At 39.4% G+C, this 26,296-nt stretch overlaps 1 protein-coding gene and 1 long non-coding RNA gene across 5 annotated transcripts; one reads left to right on the plus strand and one right to left on the minus strand.

Annotated features, from left to right (window-relative positions):
* On the plus strand, positions 304-1,740 carry LOC109240818 (leucine-rich repeat extensin-like protein 3). Its single transcript, XM_019407502.1, has one exon. It carries the CDS (start codon positions 763-765, stop codon positions 1,321-1,323), a length of 561 nt encoding a protein of 186 aa, XP_019263047.1. The 5' UTR covers positions 304-762; the 3' UTR covers positions 1,324-1,740.
* On the minus strand, positions 19,264-25,492 carry LOC109225547. 4 transcript variants are annotated; one of them, XR_002067942.1, is made up of 7 exons: positions 25,018-25,492; positions 24,376-24,502; positions 21,866-21,976; positions 20,907-21,002; positions 20,647-20,818; positions 19,673-19,737; positions 19,264-19,512 (listed from the first exon to the last, which is right to left on the minus strand). It is a non-coding gene; the product is annotated as an uncharacterized LOC109225547 (long non-coding RNA). The 4 variants fall into 4 exon arrangements; XR_002067941.1 differs by adding an exon at positions 20,284-20,337 and having other exon boundaries at positions 24,376-25,492; XR_002067938.1 differs by having other exon boundaries at positions 24,376-25,492.

Consider the following 26,296-nt stretch of genomic DNA (forward strand, 5'->3'; position numbering starts at 1 on the left):
ACACTTTAAGTGTAGCATAAGATAAAGAAGCTTCATACATGGTTAGCGTATTAGTAAAGAAAGCTGAACTAACAGTTACATATCCAAAATTGGCCTCTGTGATTTAGATTGTGATTTCACAGAGTTGGTGATTTGCTGAAGTGACTACTGGGCTTGCTGGTATAAGATTGCAACTTGCAAGTACCGGTGCAAGCCTCCCAGAGAAAACTTCTTATCTTTACAAGTTTTAAATGGATTTAGCTTATATATATTGATCGTGTAAATATTTTTTCACATTATTACTCTAATTTACCAGTGGATTGTTTGCTTTATTTTTAGTATCTATTCATGGTTAGTAAAACTAATTATCTACAATTATATTTTACATTATCTAATAGTGTCGAGATTCTTGTATACCTATCAGAATACGAAAGTTAAACTCTTAATTAAATTGTATGGGTACTATTCTCTGTCACAGAGAGAGTGGTGGCTTAGCTTAGAAGATAAAACTCTAGGAATGGTACGGTCATCAATACACATGCACTCCTCCATCAAACTCCACATCCATTGTCTTCATTATCCTCACCCTCTTTTAGCCCTTCACTGCTGGTGTATCTCTTTCCAGTCTCTCTTCTCACTTTTCCACCCAACACTCCTTTTCTATAGTGCAATACACAGCTTTGCATTTACTTCTTGTTTTTGTACATTCAAAACTCCTCTTTTTGCCTTGCTTCATATTTTCTCTGGATTGTTGCAAATTCTGCAATTCAGAGTCTTCTCAACATGGGGGCTTCCCTGCATTCTCAGTTACTACTATATCTCTACAGCCTCAGTTTACTTCTGCTTTCGTTCAAAGTCCAATTAACTTATGCTATGTCAACAATTACAGCAATGGCCAAAGACCAAATAGCCTGCACAATGTGCTCCTCCTGTGACAATCCATGTCAGCCAATCTTCTCTCCACCACCACCATCACCTCCGCTTCCATGCCCGCCTCCACCGTCACTGCCGCTGCCACCACCTCTGCCCCCACCCTCATCAGTCTATAATAGTCCACCGCCTCCTTCACCATCCAGTTCTTGCCCGGGAGACTGCTCTCAGCCTCTATCGCCGCCGTATAACGGCGGAGGAGGCGGTGGCGGTGATGGTAACTACTTCTATCCTCCGACCAACCCATCTATATATCCAACTCCTCCACCTCCAAACCCCATTGTACCGTACTTCCCTTTCTATTATTACAACCCTCCTCCACCTAATACAGCCATCTCCAACTCCGTTCAATTTCAAAACCATCCTTTTATCAGTTGTATCATCCTTGCCATGGCCATTTTCTTGCTTCTTTGACCTTAAAACAAGAGCAGAACATTAGAAATAACTGTTGTTACAACATCTGTGTGTACTTTATTCCTTCTATATATCCAAATTCCAATTTGAATATATATTTCAGATTTTGGAAATTAATTTTCAGAATGCTCGCAGCAAGAAGAAAGGCCAGGGGATAGAGAGGAGGAACAAGAAATGGTGGACAAATAAACTGGGCCACCAAATTGCCGTGGAAAAAAGAATGTTTATTGAAGGACACCCTAGTCTTCTTTTGCACGTGTGGTAGTAGAATAGCATAGCTCAAGGTATTCTTACTCATGACTCATGTGTCACATTGTTACTACATTTAATTTACATGATTGTTGATAGGACTAAAAAAAAATTTTTGTTGTATACATGCATGTACCCATCCTATATGAAAATCTCTGATTATCCTAATATTTATGTTTGAGATTGTTCAATGACAAATAGTATATCATTTCCTTTGCTTTGTCAGTATAGGAAAATTTAGCATTAAGAGTTGGTGAGTATGTATGGGCTAAGTATGCATATATATAGCTCAAGTCGAACTAAACCTACGTGCTGTTGTCAATCGACCTAGTTTGTTAATTGGCGCGCGAAGTTTGCTCATGTTGGATTTTGTTATTAATAACAAAAGAGGTGTGAATGAAAAATGGTGGAAAAAGAATTTGAGGGAAGTGAAAATTTTAGTGAGTTCACTTTACTAATGCACTTTGTCCTTCATTGGTAGAAGGAAAGAAAATCTTTGTGTATATATAGAGAAGCTCATCTTTTAGTTCTTAAAGAGTTAAGAAGAAGGCAAGCCTCGCGCCGTCGTCGCTCGGCTCGGCTTCGTATTTGGATTTGGTCAATGATTGATTAATCTTTTTGGACAAAATTATTTTCAAATAATTAATTAATTAATGAAAATTCAATCCGGAATTACCCATGACCTGCGGCCCGGCCCGGTCCGGTCCGTTTTCTTTCCCGGATTATTTTAAATCCGTTTATTTTTTCTCGTAATATTTCCAACAGCTATGGTTATTCTGAAACAGTGTCAAACCTGTTCCAACAGCTATGGTTGTTCTGAAAGGTTGCAAACCTTTTCATAAACAGTACCAAATTGGCTATAAATATTCCTTCAAATCCCAGAATATTTACTTATGAAATATTCTGATCTTCTTCTTCTTCTTCTTCTTCTGCACATAAAATTCCAATGTGTTTTACAGCCTTCGAGTGGTTCGCTGTTCATCGGCGTTTTTGGTACCAACACTCCTGTGAGTTAAATCGTTCTATCCTGGGAGGATATATTCCAGAACCTTGGGTACTTGAGGGGAATAATTTCCTTAAGGACACACTGTGTATTCAGTGGGCTCGATTTATTCCTATACTATTTTCAGAATTTATTTTGAAGTTACTATACTGTTTCCAGAACATATTTTGACGTTATAGTTCTACTAACTTTCTGTTTCTGTTTTTATTCAGAAAGTTTATATTTTATTAATTTTACAGCAATACAGTTTTGATACCAATCTTAAGGAAATTATTTTATTATATTCTGTATTCTGTTTGTGGAGATTAAAACATTTATCATTTTCTACTCCGTCTGAATTTTACTATTCTGATTTGAAGATATAAAAACTTCATCAGAATATTGAAATTCAGAAAATGATTTGAAGAACATAAAAGCTTCATCATTTTCTGTGTAACAGTATATAAAAACTTCAGTTTTTACGTACTGTTTACTGATTATAGTATTGTTTACTATTCTGGTTTTGCAATTAATTGAACGCTTCTATTGTTGACAGTGAGAAATGGCAATTGATAACGGAAATCCTTCTGTGACTGTTGCTGCAACGATGATAGCCTCGTCAAGACGCACTGCTGTTCCTCCGGCCGAGAAACCGAGGAAATTTTCTGGAGCCATTCAAAGAATGGCAACAAAGGGTGTTCTTCTGGCTTACCACACTTGGTATGCAGAAATTCAATAGTGATGAGCCTCCAGTGTCTGCTGCGGACATGCCGGACAATGAGAAGTTCATGATTGTTGAGGCGTGGAAGCAAGCAGATTTTCTTTGCAAAGGCTATATCTTAAGCGCTATAGAGGATGACTTGTACAATGTGTACAGTGCGATGAATACTTTGAAAAAATTATGGGACGCACTTCAAAAGAAGTACAAGACGGAAGATGCATGCTTGAAGAAGTTCGTGGTTGCCAAGTTTCTAGACTATAAAATGATAGACAGCAAAACGGTGGTAACCCAAGTTCAGGAGCTTCAACTTATTTTTCACGACCTTATTGCTGAAGGTATGGTCGTGAATGAAGCATTTCAAGTGGCTGCAATGATTGAAAAATTGCCTCCCTCGTGTAGAGATTTCAAGAATTATCTTAAGCACAAGCGCAAAGAAATGAAGTCGGAAGATCTTGTGATACGTCTAAAGATTGAGGAAGACAACAAAATAGCCGAGAAGAAGTCTCGTGGAAATTCAACTATCATGGGATCTAATATCGTTGAGGATACTGTATACGGTAAAAATCAGAGGGCTCGATTTTGTGATCACTAGAGCGCCTCAGGGAGACCACCCCCGGATGGCTCGAAGTCTAGCTCGGAGTTCGCCCCCAAGGGTTCATAATGATCGACCTCGAGGCAGTGCAAACCAAAGGTCACGACGCACTAGCGGGAAGTTCCCAAGGCACATGATTAAAAGTTGGCCTAGCCTACTAGGCTAGTTCTGGCCCGCACAGTAGCATTAAATGGCTGTGCCAACTTCATGTCTTTTCAATAAATGCATCTTGTACCATGTTAAGACCCCCCCCCCCCCCTCCTATATATAAAGGAGACCCTTGTCATTTTGTAAAGGCATCTGATACACAAGATACAATACACTACATTCAATACAAGAACATTATATGCTCTTTAGCTTGAACACATTCTCTTGGGTTCTTTACATTTATTACTTATACTCATTGTGTTCTATTAATTGTTCTTCATTTATTGCTCATTATTGGTCATAAAGAGCCGAAATCACAGCTCTCATAATTGTTAATCCTTCATCGATTTCCCTTAACCGGGAACCCGATTCGACCTCGAGGCCCCATGTACGCAAGCTCGAGGCCTCGATTCCCAGCCATTTCGGTTCGATTATTAAGCCATCTAGAAGTTGTCATCTTAATTTCTAATACTTCACTTAGCATCTATTGCCTAACAATTAGCATAAAAATAGATCACATATTTATAGAACCACAAAATCAAATCTAATTGTTATTACCATTTTCAAGGTAAACAGTTTGGCGCCCACCGTGGGGCTAAAGATAATAGTGATTGTTTTCTTGCTGGTTTACTACATAACTCAAGTTATCTTTCACACTTTTTCTTGTCCAAGATCTTTTTATTTCAGGTCAAAATGTCTAACTCAGTAAACGCACGCGAAAATAACAATCTTGAGGACCATGGAGAAAATGGTGTAGCTGTTCCAGGTGTTGGTTTACCACCACGACACCCTGAGGATACGCAAGAACCAATTCCCGTGGACGCGGTCTCGCGCGACGCTCAACACGTCGAAATAACCTCCCACACCAACAGGAGCATACACCAAGGACGTCAACAAGAAGCTCAAAAAACCCCGGCTCAGGAAGAACAAGGGGTTAGCCTTCACGTCATCTTCGAGATATTACAAGCACAACAGCTGGCGATTGTTCAGCTGCAAAGCCGCGAGAAAACTCCCAGCACGGTAGCGCCGGAAACGGCTCCCAAAGTCGAGCAGGTACCAGAAATATCAAGCAACAACGGGTCGGCAGCTGATCCTGCCATCATAAAGATTCTCGACCTCACAAAGAGGATCGAGTCGGGCGAGAAGAAGATAGAAGCCAATGACAAAAAGGTGGAAACCTACAATTCTAGGGTCGATCAAATCCCGGGCGCACCCCCGATCCTGAAGGGTGTAGATTCGAAGAAGTTTGTAAAAAAGTCGTTCCCACAGGAAACGACCCCAAAACCCATTCCAAATATGATCAGAATGTCCGACCTTACAAAGTACAATGGAACCACAGACCCCAACGAGCACGTCACTGCTTACACTTGTGCAGTAAAAGGCAACGACCTGAAGGACGACGAGATCGAGTCCGTCCTACTCAAAAAATTTGGAGAAACACTTTCTAAAGAGGCAATGATGTGGTATCACAACCTAGCCCCGAACTCGATAGACTCATTTGCCATGCTAGCAGATTCCATCATAAAGGCACATGCTGGTGCCATCAAGGTAGCTACAAGGAAGTCCGACGTTTTCAAAAATCAAGCAAAGGGAGAACGAGATGCTGCGAGAGTTCGTATCTCGCTTTCAAATGGAATGAATGGAACTGCCGTCAGTCTCCGACGACTGGGCAGTGCAGGCCTTCACTCAAGGTTTGAACGAGCGAAGCTCGGTAGCTTCGAAACAGCTGAAGCAGAACTTAGTCGAATATCTCGCCGTGACCTGGTCGGATATCCACAACTGGTACCAATCAAAGATCAGGGTCAGAGACGACCAACTAGGAGCCCCCTCGGGCTCGGTATATCCTATCAGGCTTCCGACAAAGGAGCCATAGCCAAACAAAGAAAGATAGCAACCATACACTGAAGATAGAGTTAACGCCCCGAGGCGCAACATACCCCGCAACGATCGAAGGCTGGATCGAGGTCAGAACCCTCGGGGACTTGTTAGCAGAGCTGGATTCGATAGGCACACAGGGCCGACGGAGGACCCCGCCTATCAGGATACAACTTCAACGTCGACATTTCAGACATCGTATACGCCATCAGTAAAATCAGAGACACAAGGTGGCCAAGGCCTGTACAAACAGATCCTTCGCGAAGGAACCATAACTTAGTGTGTAAATTGCACAACACACATGGTCACAGGACCGAGGATTGCCGACAACTCCGGGAAGAAGTAGCCCGACTACTCAGCAAAGGTCACCTCCGAGAATTCCTCAGCGACCGAGCCAAAAATCAGCTTCGGGAAAGAGAGGCGACCAAGAAGCGTGAAACAGGCGAGCCACAACATGTCATCCACATGATCTTCGGAGGTATCGATGTTCCACAAGAACCCATGGTCAGGAGAACAAAAATTTCCATCACCAAGGAAAAGAGAACTCGATGTTACATACTCGTGGACGCCTTCACGTTTAGCGACAAAGACATCGAGGCTCTATCTCAGCCCCATAACGACGCATTAGTAATTATTTTTCTTGTAAATACATTTCAAATTAAGCGTGTGCTTATGGATCTAGGTAGCTCGGCCAACATCATCAGGTCGAGGGTGGTGGAGCAGCTCGGACTGCTCGACCAAATCATTCCCGCCTCTCGAGTCCTCAACGGGTTCAACATGGCGAGCAAAACAACGAAAGAGGAAATCACCCTCCCGATCAACGTGGCCGGCACTACCCAAAATGCTAAATTCCATGTGATCGAAGAAAACATGAGATACAACGCCTTGCTCGGTAGGCCGTGGATACACTGCATGAGAGCAGTACCATCCACCCTTCACCAAATGATGAAGTTCCCGACAAAAGACGACATAAAAACCGTATATGGGGAACAACATGCAGCGAGGGAAATGTTCGCGGTGCACGATGTAGCACTGGCACCTACGCCTCAAACATCGAAGGAGCCAAAGGATAAACAAACAGTAAGATAGCAATAACAAGCTATATTCTCGGCTACACCCGACTAAACTAGAAAAGGACCGTGCCGTGTCCTGAAAGAAACTATTCAAAGCACATCGAGGCTCAAGGCGCCATCGGCATTAAGGTATAATCATCTCCCCTTTTTTTAGTTACATTTCATGCTAACCTATGTGCAGGTATCCGATCGAAACAGCCAAAGCGCTTTCCAACTTGAAGCACTCTCCAACTTGAAGACCTTAGGTTCCAAAAGCATACGTTGCACTCTTTTTCTTCGACCAGGTTTTTATCCCAAGATGGGTTTTACCGGCAATGTTTTTAACGAGGCAACATTTGTATGCTACCTAAGGAAGACGCAACAAGTACTCAAGGCTTCTCTTCAAATCAACCTCGAATACTAGGGGGCATCCCACCGGAAGGTCACCTCCTCGAAGAAGCCAAGATGTGCTAGATAGGGTCTCGATAAGAAAATGATGTACCGGGCCAAACGGTCGAACGAACCGTGTCCGTATAGAATAACCGAGCCCTTGACAGCAAAGACGTGTATACTTGTATCAAGCAATCAAAAAATATTTTCCCCTCCGTCAAAGCACTACACGTGCCAAAGAAGTTTTCTACTTTTTACAAAATGGCTCCAGAGCCAAAACATCCCGAACACAAGGGGACTGGCATCAAGAAGCCTTCAAGTTTACAAAAATGGCTCCAGAAGCCAAAAACGTCCCGAACACTCGAGGACTGGCATCAAAAACTCGAAGTCGTATGACCTCCGGGTCGGAAGCTTCAAACCTGTAAGCCCTCAATGAGGCGACATTAAGGTTAAAAAAATGGCTCCAGAGCCAAGAAAACTTTCAATGTCTCGGGGACTGTCGCCAATTGCCATCCCATCGACTTATCAAAAACCCGAGGCCGTAAGACCCCGTGTGGGCAACCTCGGTCTCGTAAGACCTGTATAAGGAAACATCAACAATATCTGTAAGAGCTCAAGTAAGGCATGAACCACACTTGTACCAAGTAACCAAAACTGTAAGACCTCAAGCAAGGCATGAACTATACTTATACCAAGTAACCAAAACTGTAAGACCTCGAGTAAGGCATGTTCAAATTTATAAGACCTTACAAAAGGCATAAACCCGATCTTAAAGTTAAGGCTATATATCGAACTTGTAAGACCCCTAAAAAGGCATACCCTCGATATAGACGCTGAAACTACTTCACTCGGGGACTGAAAGGCTCCGTCCGAACACAATGACTACGGTTACAAGGCTGTACCAATGTAACGACCCGACTGGTCGTATTGAGCAATTGCACCAGCTTCGGTAGTTTGAGGTCTCGAGCAGCTTCACATTATGTATATCGACTTGTGTGGATGGTTGGATTTGGTTTCCGGATGAATTAGAATTGAATTGGAGGAAGGAACCTAGTTATGGAAGCTTAAACAGTGAAAATTTGACCGGAATTGGACTTTTGAGTAAACGGTCCCAGAATGGGTCGTGGGTGATCCCAACAGCTTCGTATGGTAAATTTGGACTTAGGAGCGCGTTCGGATTCGGATTTGGAGGTCCGTAGGGTAATTTGAGGTGTTTCGGCGAAAGTTGGAAAAGTTGAAGTTTTGACCCATAGTTGACATTTGTGATATCGGGGTCGGAATGCGATTCCGAGAGTTGGAGAAGCATCCTTATGTCAATTTTGACTTGTCTGCAAAATTTGGCATTATTCCGAGTTGAATTGATAGGTTTCGGCATGAGGTTTGATGTTTGAAGATTTGGAAATTTCAAAGCTTGATTTTTGGTTTGAATTGTTTGTGTGATTAGACGGGGTTCCGGGAGCCTCGGGTGTGTTTCGGGTGAGTTTTGAGCGAGTCCAGACATTCCAGAACTTAGAAAATGGATGGGGGCAGAAGTTTTAGCGCTGGGCGCGGTGGATTTAGTGCGGCCGCGGAAAATGGTCCGCGGTCCGCGGTCAGGAAGAATCCGCAGGTCGTTGGTCCAACTTCTGAAGCTCATATCTCTTAATATACAAAGAATATAGGGATGATTCAAAAACGAAAGTTGTATATCTTTGAATCTAATTTTCAGAAACATATTATAATAGGAATTTGGACATCTGTAGCAAAAGTTATGGCCAAAATACTAAAGCCTGTCACTGAAGAGGAAAAGTTGTACGGCCGCGGACGTTTTTGTGCGGACCGCACTGGTTTTGTGCGGACCGCACTGGTTTTGTGCGGACCACGGTCGATTTTGTGCGGACCACAGAGGTGGAAATCTGTGGGGTACTCTATAAATACGAGGTTTTGGGTTTTATTTGATATTTTTGACCTAGAGAGCTCGGATTTTGGCGATTTTTCGAAAATTTTTCAAGAAATTCATCGGGGTAAGTGATTCTAACTCAGATTTGGCTAGAGTACATGAATCTATCATTGAATTCATCATTTGATTCGTGATTTGGGGTGAAAATTTGGAGAAAGTTTTTAGAAACTTCTAAAATGAATTTTTGAGATCCGAAGAACAATCCGATGTCGGAATTTGATAAAATTGGTATGGTTGAACTCGTATTGGAACTATCCCGCGTTGACTTTTGGTTGACTTTTTAATGTGAATTTTTAAGTCAATGTTTTATTATCCGGAATTGTTTCGGATGTATTTTAATAAAGTTATACAATTAATTAGGATAGATTTGAGCCTCTCGGAGGTCAATTCAAGCAAGAAGGCTATTTTGGAATATCGCCCTAACTTCAAAAAGGTAAGTGTTTGGTCTAACCTTAGCTTGAGGGATTAGGAGTCGTGTCCTATTTGCTATGTGTTGTTTGTTGAGTACGACGTATAGGCATGGTGACGAGTATCTATACGTTAGCATGCCCGTGAGTCTTATACTTTGATTAATGTGACTTCGTTTCGTATTGTTCATGCTCTATATGATAATTTCTATTGAGGAATATGACTTGTGAAAGTATTATTGTTAATTGAACATGGTAGAGCGTTGGCTCAAGTTGAGAATTATATTGTTGAACATTGTAGAACATTGGCTCAAGTTGTGAATTGAGTTGTGAAGTAAATGTGAAAGCAGAAAGGAGAGAGAGAACCATGATATTGTCTCCCTTGCGGGGATATTATTATTTTGATATTGTTTCCCTTGCCGGGATTTGATTGTTGTACTATTGTTCCCTTGCCGGAATTTTATTCTAATTTCATTTATTTCCTTGCCCTTATTTCTTGTGATTGTTGTTTGGGTGAGGAAGAGTTTTAAAGCACGAAGGGTGATGTCGTGTATGATTTGTGAGGAAAGAGTGTAAAGCACGAAGGGTGATGCCGTGCCGCACGATGTACCATTCCGTGCCTATTATATTGATTTTATGGTGAGGATGAGAGTAAAAGCACGAAGGGTGATGCCGTGCAGTTTATATTGATTCTTATGGTGAGGACAAGAGTAAAAGCACGAAGGGTGATGCCGTGCACTTGTCCTTGATTTTTTCCTGATTCTAATTGAGTTATGTTGTCCTTTACGTTTATTTACTGATTTTCTGTTGTTACCTGATTTTATTTCGATGTTACAAATTCCCTTACCCTATTTGCCTTATATTTGTTGCTTGGGTGAGGAATACTGTTAAAGCACGAAGGGTGATGCCGTGCAGTTTATATTGATACTTATGGTGAGGACGAGAGTAAAAGCATGAAGGGTGATGCCGTGCACTTGTCCTTGATTTTTCCTGATTCTAATTGAGTTATGTTGTCCTTTACGTTTATTTACTGATTTTCTGTTGTTACTTGATTTTATTTCGATCTTACAGATTCCCTTACCCTATTTGCCTTATATTTGTTGCTTGGGTGAGGAAGAGTGTTAAAGCTCGAAGGGTGATGTCGTGTATTGTTTTGGTGAGAGAGTGTTAAAGCACGAAGGGTGATGCCGTGCACTTTCTGTTTGATGTGTTTACTTGTTATCAACAATTTAAGTGTATTAACTGTTTAGATCCGTTTACTGTTGTGATCCTTTGTGTTGGAATCCATAGTGTTTACAATACCTCGCATTATTTATTTTTATGTTGAATACTTCAAATTTCAACAATTGTTACATTTTTAACTCAATTGATTTCTCTGCTAAATTTTCCTTAAACCGTTTGAGGTTGTACTTTACTTAAAAAGGAATTTCTTCTATGTTTTGATTTATTGATTTCTCGTATTAAAGGTAATAATTCATTCGATATTGTACTTTAATTGAAAAGGGTATTTTCTTTATCAAATGATTTCAAAAAAAAAAAAATAACTTCATCTTTTCTTGTTGATTTCCTAATTGGGTCGGAAGTTGTACTCTACTTTATGTTAAGGGAATGAGGCTCCTTGAAGGTTCTTAATTGTATTGGATTATGGAACCTATGAACCGAGTAACATGAGAATATTGTTGTGCAATGTGAGATAGAAATATGGGCACGAGGTGCCGTGAAAATATGAAAGTGGGTTGAGACCTATATTATCTATGATTATGAAATGAGGCGTCACAAGGTGACCTTTACTTGAAAGAATTATATTCGAAGGATGCTTACTTGGAAGACACATATTTGAAGGAAATATATTTATTGAGAAGCATATTATCTTAGAAATTAATACTTGAAGGATTTATAGGCAAAAGATTTATATTTGAATGACTTGATTAATTGATTGCACTTGTATTTATTATTTGTTGAGAAGCATTTATGGTGTTCTTGTTGCTTGCTATTTATATCACTGGTTGATCATTGTTGCCATCATTGTTATCTGCTTCCTATTATTTTGTACGCCATATTGCATAGGTTTATTTGGTAGTCTGGTCCTAGCCTCGTCACTACTTCGCCGAGGTTAGGCTAGGCACTTACCAGCACATGGGGCCGGTTGTGCTGATACTACACATCTGTATATTTTTGTGTGCAGATCCAGGTATTTGATCGATAGTAGCTATTCGTTGCGGTGGAGACTCAAGGTAAACCTGTTGTAGCGTTCGCAGTCCTCAAAGTCACCTTCAATTGTACTTATTTCCATTTGTTCCCTTTGTTTCGGAATAGTAATGTATTTATATTGTATAACTACTCTTAGAAAGGCTTGTGACTTGTACTACCGGTTTTGGGAATTGTAAATTGTTTAGAGAAATTTCATTTGAAGTTAATAAATATCAATGTTATTTCAGTTAATGTTAGGCTTACCTAGTTTAGAGACTAGGTGCCATCACGACTCCTTCGGAGGGATTTTTGGGTCGTGACAAGTTGGTATCAAGCTCTAGGTTCATAGGTGCTACAAGTCATAAGCGAGTTTAGTAGAGTCTTGCAGATCGGTACGGAACGTCTGTACTTATCTTCGAGAGGCTACGAAACTGTTAGGAAATTCCCCTTCTTTCATTCCGTATCGTGCGATATTGATTCAGCTTGAAGTACATAACTTATGTACCTTTACATCCACTCATGTATAATATTACACTCTCAGCGTTCGCCATGCGCCAGTGGTTCATGATGCTACAGACAGGCTACGAAGGAGTCAGGGATGCTCAGGCATTGTCTCAACATGTGGTTCAGACTGAAGACCCAGAGGTATTGAGAGACTATTCAGTTGATCGTATGGAGGCGCAACGGTTTCCGACATCTGATTGATGAGTGCGAGCTGGGAAGGTTTAATCGATTGACTAGTCATCGCAATTTGTGGCAACGTCACTAGGTGGGAGTTGATTGGGAGTAATTAGTGGTATTGGGGTACTTTGTGGATTGTGTTGTGCGAGCGGTGAAAGTAGTTTTGTGGATTATCAGACGTTGTTTCCCATGGCTTTGCGCCAAGTGGAGGAGTCCAATAGCGGCATTCAGATTGCAGAGTCAGATTTACATCAGTTTGGGCTGGAGGCATGTATATATGTAATATCGGCGGATTCTCGGGTTTTGCATTTGACCAAGTAGCGATATTTTTCATGAGATGATATTGGGGCTTGCAATATTTCTACGTCAATAATGGGTCTGTATTTCATCATCAAAGGGAGTCAGAGGAACAACTTCAGATTCATAGAAGGTCTACTTAGCGTAGGTGCCGTGGTGGCGGCAGGACGAGATGCTTCAGAGGAAATGCAGTGGTTTATAAGCTTCTGGCTACGTGGTTCTTGTTGGGATTATCTGTATTTGGGACGTTGATTGGGATTGTTGCATATCGACTATCCGAAGAAATGAGTCAGTTCAGTAGTGTTGGGTCAGTATAGCAATGAAAGTAAATGGTCCTTTTGAATGGGATTTCTCTACTGGCATTTGTGGAAACACTCTTGGATTGGACGGTTTGGGTGACTCGGTTGAGTTGGGGAGGTGCAGTCCTGACGACTTATTTGCGTGCGGGCGGATCTCGGAGGGTTCTCGATGGTTTGACTGCGGCTTGAGTTGGGTGTCTTCTATGGGCATAAAGAACATGTGGTACATTACGGTTTTCCCCTGAATCAGTATCTGAAAGCAATAGAGTGTTGGCATTACTGGCTATCATATGTGAAGAGTGTGAATTTTGGAAAGGACCTTGAGTTTTAGGTTGCGGGCGCGTGGCTAGTAGTATGGTGATTACTGGGTTCTGAGGCTTTCAAGGTTAATGTTTTCCTGCGCGGCCGGAATCTTATATGGGTGCTTAGACAGGATGATGGAGGGTGAGTGATGTATCACCCATTTGACCTGCATAGTTGAGTCCTGGTATAGAATTTTTAGTAATCCTGAGGTTTTGGGACTAGGTGTCCCCGTATGTGGGCTATTTCTTATTAGTGGATTGTGAAGAAATGTTGAGAATGGGGTAATTAATGGTATGTATTATCGATAGGTTGTTGTTTCTCTTCCGAAGAATATTCATCTAATTGGGAAGGATCAGAGTTCGGTTGTGAGCTATGTGGAGGGCCAGAGAGAATATGTGTTTTGTATCAGGTTCGGTTTGTGTGCTCCTATGAGGTTGTCATTTTGATCATGTTACCAGGCAAGATGGATATTATATGTGCCCTAGCCTATGATATGTGCTACTCTTGTATGCTGGGTTAGGCAGTGATGTGGTATGATTATTTCCCACGCAGGTAGTGATTCTGTTCAGGCCTTATGGCGATGCGGGCAAGATAGCCCTCGTGATGTTGAATTGCTTATTGCACCTTAGTCGTGCTTGCTTCTTTCATGTTTTAGCACTTTCATTTATTTTCCCACAGTTTTATTTGTGCACTTTATTGTACTTGATTTCAGTATTCATGTGATCAGTGAGCCCGAGCATTTTGGCTCGACGAGTATTTGGGAGCGGGCTGCACGCCGCAGCAGATGTTATGTGGTATACTGGCTTGATGAGTGTTTGGGAGCGGGCTGCACGCCACAGCAGATGTTATATGAGATACCCTTTCCTTGTTTTTATTTGGGGTTCTGCTTTTCCTCTGTGGAACAATTTGATGAAAACTATATTTTCGTTGCTGCACATGTTACACTTGTTAGAAAATTCTTCTACTCTGCTTTTCCTTACTTGTGTTACGTAATTGAGTTATTGCTGGTTCAGTGTACGAGCTGTGTAGTGTGAGAATTTGTGTGTTTTCATGATGATTCATCAGTTGGGCTGCGTGTATTGGTCGAGATGTGGTTCTTAGACCTGAGAGTGGTACTATGGCATTGGGAGTGAGGAGTGTTTGGAAGTATGTGGGTATTTCTGCTAAGATTTGGATAATGGCCCTGGCGGGCGAGAGAGTTTCTTGACATGTTGACTTCATAGGCGGCTATGAATTCCCGCGCGTTTCTTTATCATGGACAGTGATGTGGAGGTCCGGAATAAGGTTATATTAAATGTGAGGTGTGTTGCCGGCACCCAGGGTATTATTTGAACAGCTATGGTGGTCAGAGGTTATTGCTTCGGGCATTGAGTTGTGTGGAGCAGCATGTGATTGTATTCGGGATTGGAATTTTTGGCTCGATTCAGCTTGTTTGGGTGTGTTTAAAGTGATGATGTGGAATTCGGGTCCCATGATGAATTTCAGTGTTGAGGTTTAAGTTCTTTTCTAAGGTTATGGACTAAGGAGGAGATGAGATCTTCAGTTAAGTGGCATTGTCAGTTCTTCATAGGTTGGGTGATGGGGAAACAACCCCGGGTGTATGTATGGTGAGCTCATGCAGTGGTTCGATGGCTTTGGAGCGACTCCGGGCACGTTCGAGGACGAACGTATGCTTAAGTGGAGGAGGATGTAACGACCCGAGTGGTCGTTTTGAGCAATTGCGCCCGCTTCGGTAGTTTGAGGTCTCGAGCAGCTTCACATTATGTATATCAACTTTTCTGCATGGTTGGATTCGGTTTCCGGATGAATTAGAATTGAATTGGAGGAAGGAACCTAGTTATGGAAGTTTAAATAGTGAAAATTTGACCGGAATTGGACTTTTGAGTAAACAACCCCGGAATGAGTCGTGGGTGATCCCAACAGCTTCGTATGGTGATTTTGGACTTAGGAGCGCGTTCTGATTCGGATTTGGAGGTCCGTAGGGTAATTTGAGGTGTTTCGGCGAAAGTTGGAAAAGTTGAAGTTTTGACCCATAGTTGACTTTTGTGATATCGGGGTCGTAATGCGATTCCGAGAGTTGGAGCAGCTCCGTTATGTCAATTTGGACTTGTCTGCAAAATTGGCGTTATTCCGAGTTGAATTGATAGGCTTCGGCATGAGGTTTGATGTTTGAAGATTTGGAAATTTCTAAGCTTGATTTTTGGTTTGATTCGTTGTTTTGTTGTTGTTTTATGTGATTTCAAACCTCGAGCGACTCCGTGTTTGGTTATATGAATTGTTTGTGTGATTAGATGGGGTTCCAGGAGCCTCGGGTGTGTTTCAGGTGAGTTTTGAGCGAGTCCGGACATTCCGGAACTTAGAAAATGGATGGGCGCGGTGGATTTAGTGCTGGGCGTGGTGGATTTAGTGCGGCCGCGGAAAATGGTCCGCGGTCATGAAGAATCTGCAGGCCGTTGGTCCAACTTCGGAAGCTCATATCTTTTGATCTACAAGGAATTTGGACATCTGTAGCGAAAGTTATGTCCAAAATACTAAGGCCTGTCAGTGCAGTCAAAATCCACCGCGGGGGCAATGGATTTTGTGCGGACAACACTACTCCAGTGCGGACCGCACTCGATTTTGTGCGGTTAGCATTGGTGGAATCCGGGAGGTGAACTATAAATACGAGGTTTAGGGTTTTATTTCATATTTTGGCCTACAGAGCTCGGATTTTGGCGATTTTTCGAAGGTTTTTCAAGAAATTCATCGGGATGTATTCAAGTCGTTTTTGGCTAGATTGAGCCAAGCATTGATGAACTGGAAAAAGGAAAAGCTAAATTGAGTATTGAATTGGCCGGATTGAGGTAAGTATCTTGCCTAACCTTGTGTGTGGGACTTCGCCCTTAGGGATTGAGTCTTCTATGCTAATTGTAGTCCGTGCATGCGAGGTGACGAGTGTGTGCTTGGACTTATTTGTGAAAAATATGCTCCAGGGTTCGTAGGTCCTTATGTTCAATGCGGAGAGTATTTCGCTATGATTGAGTTTGATAATTGCTTAAATTGTCTCTATATGCTCAAAATGATATTGTTATCTTTCCTTGAATTCCTACGTGTTGCATTGACCCTTAATTTCCTTAATTGAAGTGATTGTCCTTCTTGTTGTCTGGATACTTCTTGATTGCGAGTTCCTCTATGACTTCGTGCAAATAGGTTACATGTCCAACTGTTGTGGTTGCCGGTGTAATTCTCACTTGTTTATTATGTCTTGTTGTGCGGTTGGGGTTTCATTGTGAAGTTAATTGTTGATACAAGTTTGGTTATAGCTGATGCCCTTGCCGGGACATATTTGATTCTTACTGCTGGTTCCCTTGCCGTGACGTGTCTATTCTTGTTGTTGACTCCTTGCCGGGATATTGTTGTTTCCTTATTATTCCCTTGCCGGGACGTTGTTGTTTCCTTATTATTTCCTGGCCGACATTCTTTTATAATTGATGATGAGATATAATGAAATGGGAGCGGGTGGTACGCCTACCACAAGATATGATGAAATGGGAGCGGGTGGTACGCCTACCACAAGATATGATGAAATGGGAGCGGGTGGTACGCCTACCACAAGATATGATGAAATGGGAGCGGGTGGTACGCCTACCACAAGATATGATAAAATGGGAGCGGGTGGTACGCCTACCAGAAGATATGATGAAATGGGAGCGGGTGGTACACCTACCACAAGATATGATGAAATGATAGCGGGTGGTACGCCTACCAGAAGATATAATGAAATGGGAGCGGGTGGTACGCCTACCACAAGATATAAAATGGGAGCGGGTGGTACGCCTACCACAAGATATGATGAAATGGAGCGGGTGGTACGCCTACCACAAGATATGATGAAATGGGAGCGGGTGACACGCCTGCCACGAGATAAATAAGACGAAAGTGAAATTCTGTGTTTGGTCCTCTTATCCTTTTTAGTGATTGGATTTTTGGTGCCGTGCACCTTCGGTTTGCTATGTTTAGTTGTTGTTGTCAATTCAAATGTTTAAACTATTTATTTCTTTCATTGTTGTGATCCCTTGTGTTGGAACCCACAATGTTTTCAGTACCTCACCGTGTTTATATATACTTATTTATATGTTCCAATGCTTCAAACTTCAATAATTGTTACATCCTTAATTCAATTAGTTTCTCAATTATATCTCCTTAAACCGTGTGAGGTTGTATTTTACTCAAAAAGAAATTTCTACTAAGTTTTAAGTTTTCAACTCCCATGTTAAAGGTAATAATTCTTCCGATGTTGTATTTTAAATTTAAAGAGGTATTTTCTTACGAGAATGATTTCTAAAAATAACTTCATCTTTTCTCGCCGATTTTTCCAAACTTATTTAGAAATTCAAATTTAATTTATATTATGCAAATGGGACTTTTTGAACATCTTATGTGTATTTGTAAGGACATTTGGTATTGTATATCAGGGGGATTTTGTTGTTAAGAGTGAGATGGAAAATATGTGGGCACAAGGTGTCGTACGTGCTGAAAGTTCGAAAGTTGAGATTATGATATGAGAAATCGAGGATTGAAATGGTCGAGATGGTGTATTAAACTTAATGGGAGTGATTGAGTTGACATTGTTTCTTTAGTTGGATACATTCTTACTTGTCCCTGTCTCCGCTATATCAGTGTTGAATTGTTTGGCTTATCTGATTTACGTGATCTCCGTTCGTTACTATCCGTGTTCTCCCTTTATTGTTTATACTATTTGTACCTGGATTTCTCTCCGCAGTTGGTATTACTTCGTTATCTTTATCTTGATGTTTATTATCATATCCTGTTAATCTTAATTGACCGGTAGGTGTCCTAACTATTCCTCGTCACTACCCCACCGAGATTAGTCTTGATACTTACTGGGCACCGCCGTGGTGTGCTCATACTACACTTCTGTACATTTTTTTGTGTACAGATCCAGGTATTGATCGATAGTAGTTGTGCGGATCGTCGCAGTGGAGACTCACGGTAACCTGCTGCTGCGTTCGTAGGTCTGGGAGTCACCTTCAATTGTAATTATTTCCATTTGCTCTTTGTTTCGGGGCAGAGATGTATTATTTTGTGTAATTACTCTTAGATGGGCTTGTGACTTGTACCAACGGTTTTGGGGAAATTTTGGATTATTCAGAGTTGGTTAGTTTAAAGTAAGAAAGCATCAATGTTATTTCATTTTATGTTGGGCTTACCTAGTTTAGAGACTAGGTGCCTTCACGAAACCCAACGGAGGGAAAATTGGGTCGTGACAAGGACACTTGGTCCTGAACTTTATGAGCAGAAGGGTATTTTCGTCCGGACAGGTAAAGTTTATTAAAATAGTGGCTAAAGACTAAAGACATTTTAAACAGTAGCTTAAAAGTAAATACATATGTTATTACTGGATAACCGTGCACTTCCCCCACAATATTAGTTGTTCAATCTAGGTTGTCTTGATATTACATTGGTTAATAGTATATTAATAGGCTAAGAGTTGGGTATGATTAGAGGCCCATGTTGGGATTTTAGATGATAATTGATATTAGATTGGTTAATAGTGTTAATGCCCATGGCCGCTGATGTTTGACCCGTCTGAGGTCCCAACATTAATTGTATATTACATAGGTCAAATTAAATGTTCAGCAACCAAATAACACTTCTACAGCTCAATTATCATCCAGAATTCCAGGAAATATGAAGAGGAATAGAAATCAAACTAACTTTTGAAATCCTCTTGTGTTTTGTTTTTGTTTTGTTTCTTGGAATCGCTGGGTATAAGTTAGATACAATTTGAAACAATTATCCACTCACGAATATTGTATGATCACCAAATGATACACTTTTTACATCCACGGGTGCGCAACGACAATACACAAATGACAGTTTTCTTCCATTATAATCAGTCACAATAGTAAAAGAGGTGGATTTCAACTAATAAGATGGACTAGTTGTTATGACAGTTCTCCTATATTTGATATAGTATTTCTTATTTGAGTGTTCCTTGCTCAAGAACTACCTCATAAGTCATATTTCCAAGTTAAAACGCCATCACGTGCACTTGATACAAACTGGAATTCACGGTATAAACTTATCAGGAGCTACATAATCAGTACGGTAAAATGGGAGTCTCACTTCACCCCGAAAAAAAAAAAGGGGGGGTAAATACTGGATGGTGGAAAGAAAGAACACAAATTGCAGAAGCAAAATTTAATTGTGGTAAATACTTACTTGTCACTGGCATATCACATATGAGAACTACATCAAACAACTTATCCTCAGCAGTCGTCCAATACCTTTAATAAAAATACCAGAAGGAGGTTTCCATCAAAGGTAGAACTAAGATAATAATGAAAGATAACAAAAAAATATTTCTCTGGTGTGAACTGGCCAGTAGAGCTTTCTCTACTCCATGCCTGGGGTGAGGCGGGTTTGGATAGGGTTGATCTTAGATGGCTTGCGGTTTATGTTGAGCTCACACTATCCTTGTTGTTTATCTTAGCCCCAGGCCTTAGATACTGACTAATGTTATTGCATGTCATTTATCTTATGGTTTTTATGCTTCTCTTACTATTTCTACGGTTTCTGCTGAAGTTACTAATGAATTGTCTTTTCTTGTTTTTATTTCCGTCTTCCTGAGCCGAGGGTCTATTGGAAACAGCCTCTCTGCCCTATCGGGGTAGCGGTAAGATCTGCGTACGCATTACCCTCCCCAGACCCCACTTTGTGAGATTTTACTGGGTAGTTGTTGTTGTTATATTTTTCCTTTCTCCTGATAATCTGGTGTTGTTTTGACAAACATACATTGGCATACTAATCTGGTGTTGTTTTGACAAACATACATTGGCATACTGTTGCACTTCAAGATGGATTTCTTTCCATCACCAACATCCAACCTTCAATAAGTTGATACGTAACATGTCAGCTCTAGATATTTCAACTCATAGAAACATTTGATAAACATGTTATTCATATAATACATGTGTAAAATCCTGAAGGAACATTCACCATAGAAGAAAAGTTGAGGGTTTCACTTTCAAACTACACAGCTAGTAGAAGTGTATGTTGTACATATACCAGAGTCGTGGATCAATCTACACAGTCAAACTAATAGCCCCTTAAGCAAGCAATAAAAGGGATGAATAGATGTAAAAATTTGACTGCTATATAGGATGACAAATACAAGAAAAATGTTAAGAACTTACAGCTTATAGCCAATGCAATAGAGCAAGTTTTTGAGGTATCTCATCCTTTGAGAGTCCCTTTAAAACCTTGGCGACTCCTGCGCGCTCTAGCCCACTGTGAGAGAGCAGTTTATGGTTTCTCCACCTTGAAGAATGACACAAAACTCCTTACGAGAGCTGTGAAATCCAAGTCCTTCCACCCAGATATCATATAAACATTTTAATAACTATAATAGAGACATTAAATCAGGACTCAATTTTCAAAAGGTGAGACTACAAACCATAGCTCTTCAACCACAATAGCACAGTCCGCAAGGTTTCTTCTGGCCTTGGTACTCTTTCCATACTTCTTGCGCGTAAGAGCTCACTGAATTTGTCTTCTCCAAAAAGGAAAGTCAATATCTTGTAATAAGTTTGCAAAGTCAGAATAATGAAGTGTAATTACTTGTGTTCATAGTAACTACAACTCTTACACAATGACTTTCATCTAGCTTTCCATTTTTTATCAAGATATACTTGGATCAAAGATAGAAGGAAAAAAGCAAGTGAAATTTAAGTAACTTGTTAAATACAAAATGAAAAAAATTAAATTTGAAGCTTGAAACAATAAACTGAAACTAATGACCACTTAGAGTATCATTAAGCGCTTATGGTAAAGCTCGACAGGTAAATCTCTATTGGCAAAAGGAAATTGCATTCAAATTGAAGTGCAAAAAGCACGTGGATGAAAATTAGAAAAGATCACATCTAAAGGAAATGTAGGAGTAATAGAAAAAAAGCTCCTTGAATGAATATCCCAAATTAAAAGTTAAAAATTATTTCCACATATAAGAAAAGTTGCTAAAAACATGGTTAATCCTTCCTTAAACTTCTCCTTTTTGTCATAATCAGGTGCTCTCAGCTCAGATGGGACTAATTTAATATGTCAATATGTAGAGGACCAACATTTATTTAGCCACACAATTTGAATAGTAATCCCGCCACATAAGTTGATATTAGTATAGATTCAAACCAAACAATCTATTCACATCTTTCATCTATGTCTTCCAACCAGCACAGTCAAAAATGATATTGGCATCATCGTCGGAGAATGTCACCTAAAGTGAAATGCTTTTCAACATGACAAAATAGAAAAGCTAAAGAGCTGCATCAGAGAGCTACTTCTCTTGCACTATTAAATAATACCAAAGAGATCAGACACAACAAATAAAAGTATAAAATAGCTACAATATAAGCATACCTGTTTACATATTCCCACATGTTCAACTCCACACTGTCAATGTTTTTCTTTTCTGTTTCTTCCTTTTCTAGGTTGATATATCCAAATAATCCAACCTCATTCTGTTATCACCTACCATCCATCAGCAGATATGTCGGTGAGGTTTCATAGAAACAAATATCAAACATCTTTTGGACGAACATAATAGGATAATTTCCCACTTCACCTTTTAATATATCAGATTGATTCTCTTTGGATCAATAACTGTCACTTGCATGGAAGAGAGATGTTTACAAGATTTTACTAACAGTCAATTATCTTAACTTTCAGATACAAATTTTTCCATTTTCTTTCCCTCCTACTTTCTATATAAGCATAGCCATTTTCCTCTTCCCTTTTTTTTTATGGGAGGAGTAGCCGGGCTTTGCCCGGGCCCAATGTGAATAAAGCTATTTTATTTTATTGTACATTCTGCTACCTTTCCAATTTTAACCATAATATTCTATGAACTTTCACTAGTGAGGTTTGCGCCAGCAATTTGGATTATGAAAGTAAACTTTAGTTTGTAAATCTATCCACTCTAAGATTTAAGTCTCGAGTACTATATACATTGAAAGTAAATATTTTAATACTATTAAATCTGTTTCATAACCTAATTTGCTTTCGCCATCTTTTTCACTCATAGTCAGGCAGATAAACTAACGAATAATCGAATATTGTAGAATACTGCTGCTCAACTACATCCCTGATCCATCACATCTCTACGTGAGATGTCTTACTTCTATGTATGTAGCATGAGAATAAGTGATAAAATATATTTTCATGTTACTGCCTGCATTGGTTGTCCGTTTTTAGTAGAAATTGATTTTCAATAGCTATTACGTTGCATGTTTATTTATTATAGTACAAAAGGTCTCTTGTAAAGTTATTTTCGCGTAAATAATTATCTATTTTAGTACTTCCGAGCACTTAAAATAGTCTTAATATTGAGCATTTACTAAGTGTACATATAATTCGTGTCTATGTGAACTGTGAAGGTACCAACTCTCCAGGTGCCATGAAGAAGTTTTTACAAGAGATATGAAGCTGAAAGCCTGAAACATACCAAAATGATGTTGTTCCCCTTTTATTGTTAAATGGCAAGTACAAAATGATGTTATTCCATATTACTAGGAACTATTAAATTAGATACAGCAAGAATAGTGGCAGCAATGGTGGTCCTCTTGGTTAGAAGAGCTACCTGTTTCACTATCATTTATATCGATCATCTCCTCTGTAATATTTGTTTGGTTAGCCTCCATATGGAAACAAACTAAATATTGGTCAAAGGGAGTATAATTTAGTACAAACCATGCACTCTATCTACATTATCATTCAGAAAAACATACCAACGACCTCAAGATCACACTTCTATTTCAAAAATCAAGTAATGAATGTGAAAACTAAAAGGCAAAAAAGTTTAGCTTAAACATGTGCACAACCATCTATTTCTACTTGCCCTTTCCAATTGTCAAGTATTCATTAAATAAATCTCATCGTTTTTAATTGGTAATATATGAAATTTATAATCTAATTACAAGATCCTCTAAACCTAAAGTCCTACCGCCATAACAACAGAAATAAAGCAGAAAGTTCTGCAGAAAACACTAACAATCTCACTGCGGCAAATTTTTGCTAACCAAATCAACTGATCACCCTTTCTAAAAAGAGCTTTGACTGGAGACTGAATATTCTCATAGGGATAAAATCCCAACTTTGACCATCACATTTTCAGTCAAAACCTTGAAATACATCACAAAGTGCAAATTTATTAAAGGAGATCTAGGGATGTTTCATATTATATAATACGCGTTTCCACTTGAATACGTTCAGTTTTGCAAAGATATCTCTATTGGAGTACCAAATCATAAATTTGAATCCAAAGTAAAAATATATATAGTACTATATTTTCCCTATAAAACCATGTTAAACGTGTATTTTAACCAGGCCATCGCATGATGCCTATCATTATCCAAAATCTGGTATTAACTTTTCCAAATAGCAAGGGGGGATTACCAAGCAATTCAATTTTTCCTCTAGTTGATGCTAATTGGCAACTAATATGATAAAAACTTGTGGCAGATTAATCACAACAATACGTCCAAAAAACACGCGAATTTAGTAACCAATAGTGACAGAAAGTAAATCATATATAAAGAAACAGAGAAGTAGATGCACTATCATAAAAAGAAAAAAAAAAATCACAAAACCTATAGACAAACTTTTGAAATAGTAACAACTTGTCATTTGATCAGAATCAAAACATAATAGTCTCTTTGCTTCCATTAAATATTGCAAAAGAAAAAACAATCTCTTTGCTTCCATTAAATATTGCAAAAGATAAAACAATCTTAACACTTTGAGTTCTGTAATAAATTCTAATTCAAACACCAAAGCAGAATGAAGCATAAATCTATATTTGCTTAATTAAATATATAACATGAGAGGTGCCATATATATAGAATAAGAGTGAATTATAATCAGAACTACACCTTTCTCCGTTGTATAAATAGAACCAGCTGGCGACACGTGAACCAGACCAACAATAGAATGAAGACTACAATTCCAGCTTCAGATGCTTTCAAGAGAGGAGCGAGTTGATGTTTATTCCGACTTTATCTACAACAAGAAATTATGGAAATAACATGGTTGCCGAGTTAATCTCTGTGTATGAGCATTAATAAAACAAAGGAAGCAATTAGAAGCTTCACAATCACTTTAGGATGTCAAATTGTATCTTAACTTTTTTATTTAAGCAACTAATTGCAAGTAATAGTTGAAATAACTAACAATTACATAATCTTTTTACTGCAAAGAAAAATATTTACAACATATAAATGAGCTTAAAGAGTTTGAGTTATTTCAATGGATCAGCTAGAGTTAGAAGAAGAAAAGGATCCTTCGACGCATTCGATTTTGATAGTTTAATCACAACCTCTATCGAGAGGGCAAATTGTCATAAGACTTAAGGCATGGAACAAAGGTGCGCGAAGAATTACAAATTGAAATAATACAGTTGAAGTGCAAATTATTAAATATAAAGGAAGAAACTTGGAATTTGTCTATCAATTTCAAGAACAAAATACAAAGTAACTGAACATAGACTCTAACTAATTAGTTAATTACTCAGTAACCTTCAGCAATTGGCGATGAGTACCAATTAAAAGCAAACCGTTCAGTTCCAAAAAGGTGAAACCTTAATTGCACCAGTCAGTGAACCTCAAGCTTTTTAAAATTCACCACTTTAGAGAGGAATCCCATCCATGCAAGAGCAAGAACTTTTTAAGGACGAAATCGTTATGTCATAAACTGCAACTCTCGTGAACAGCTTATGTCAAAATTTGCATTACGGAGTTCATCCAAATTCGCTGACCATGACGATCTTCCACTGCGGAATTTCGTCAAATACATAGGTGGCATCGAAGTTCTTCCCTCTTTGTCACTATTTTTGTCCTAGATGAAAATTTTCACGGAGCAGAGAAGTACTACACAAAACTTAAAATCCACATACAAATGGAAAATTGGAGAGATCCGATGAGTGAAGATTTCTGATAAGTTCCACTTAGAGTTCTCTCTCTTTGAAACCCTTGAAAGGTGTTGTCAGTACTACTTTTGAGTCCATTCCAAAAAAAATGAGGCCTTTTTAAATTTAGTACACAATTTAGCTTAAATTTACAATTCTATTATTAATGAGGATTTTTTATAACCACATAAATACTCTAGCTTATTTTTAACTTATTGAGGATCACAAATTCCAAAAGTCTTCATTTTTTCTTAAACTCTGTGCCCAGTTAAATAGGTTCACATAAATTGAAACAGAGGGAATACTATATTAATACCATAGCTAGAGGTGGCAAATGGAGGGCTGAATTTGGGCGGGTCAAGATGGGTTAGAGATCATTATCCAATTCAATCCAAGTACTTGGGCTAAGATGCGTTGTGTCAAGATTGGCTAAACAATAGGTCATAGCCCAACCCGCCCAACTTGACCCATATTTTAGAACCATGTTCATCTTGCATAAAAAAACCTTTTACCTTAAAATCTGTAAATTCAAAAATATTTTGGGAGTGGGGTGAGGGGTAGGTGGGTGGTACATAAAAACGAAAAAATAGAAAATACAAAACAAAAAAGTAAAAAAACTTTTTTGAGGGGTTTATGGGTGAGGGGATAGGGTGTAGGGTGGGTGGGTGGTGCAAAAAAATAGGAAATAAAAAATACGAAAAGAAAATTTAAGGGGGTTAACACGGGATGGGGGGTGCGGTGTAGAAAAACAAAAAAGCGAAAAAAAACAGTAGAAAATACAAAAAAAAAAAAGGTAAAAAAAAATTGAGGGATTTGCGCGGGGGTGGGGAAGGGGGTAGGGGTGGGTGGTGTGCATAAAAAAAAAAAAATTGAAAATACAAAAAAAAGAA

The sequence above is a fragment of the Nicotiana attenuata genome, chromosome 1, assembly GCF_001879085.1.
Source record: "Nicotiana attenuata strain UT chromosome 1, NIATTr2, whole genome shotgun sequence".
In the NCBI taxonomy this organism is placed as follows: domain Eukaryota; kingdom Viridiplantae; phylum Streptophyta; class Magnoliopsida; order Solanales; family Solanaceae; genus Nicotiana; species Nicotiana attenuata.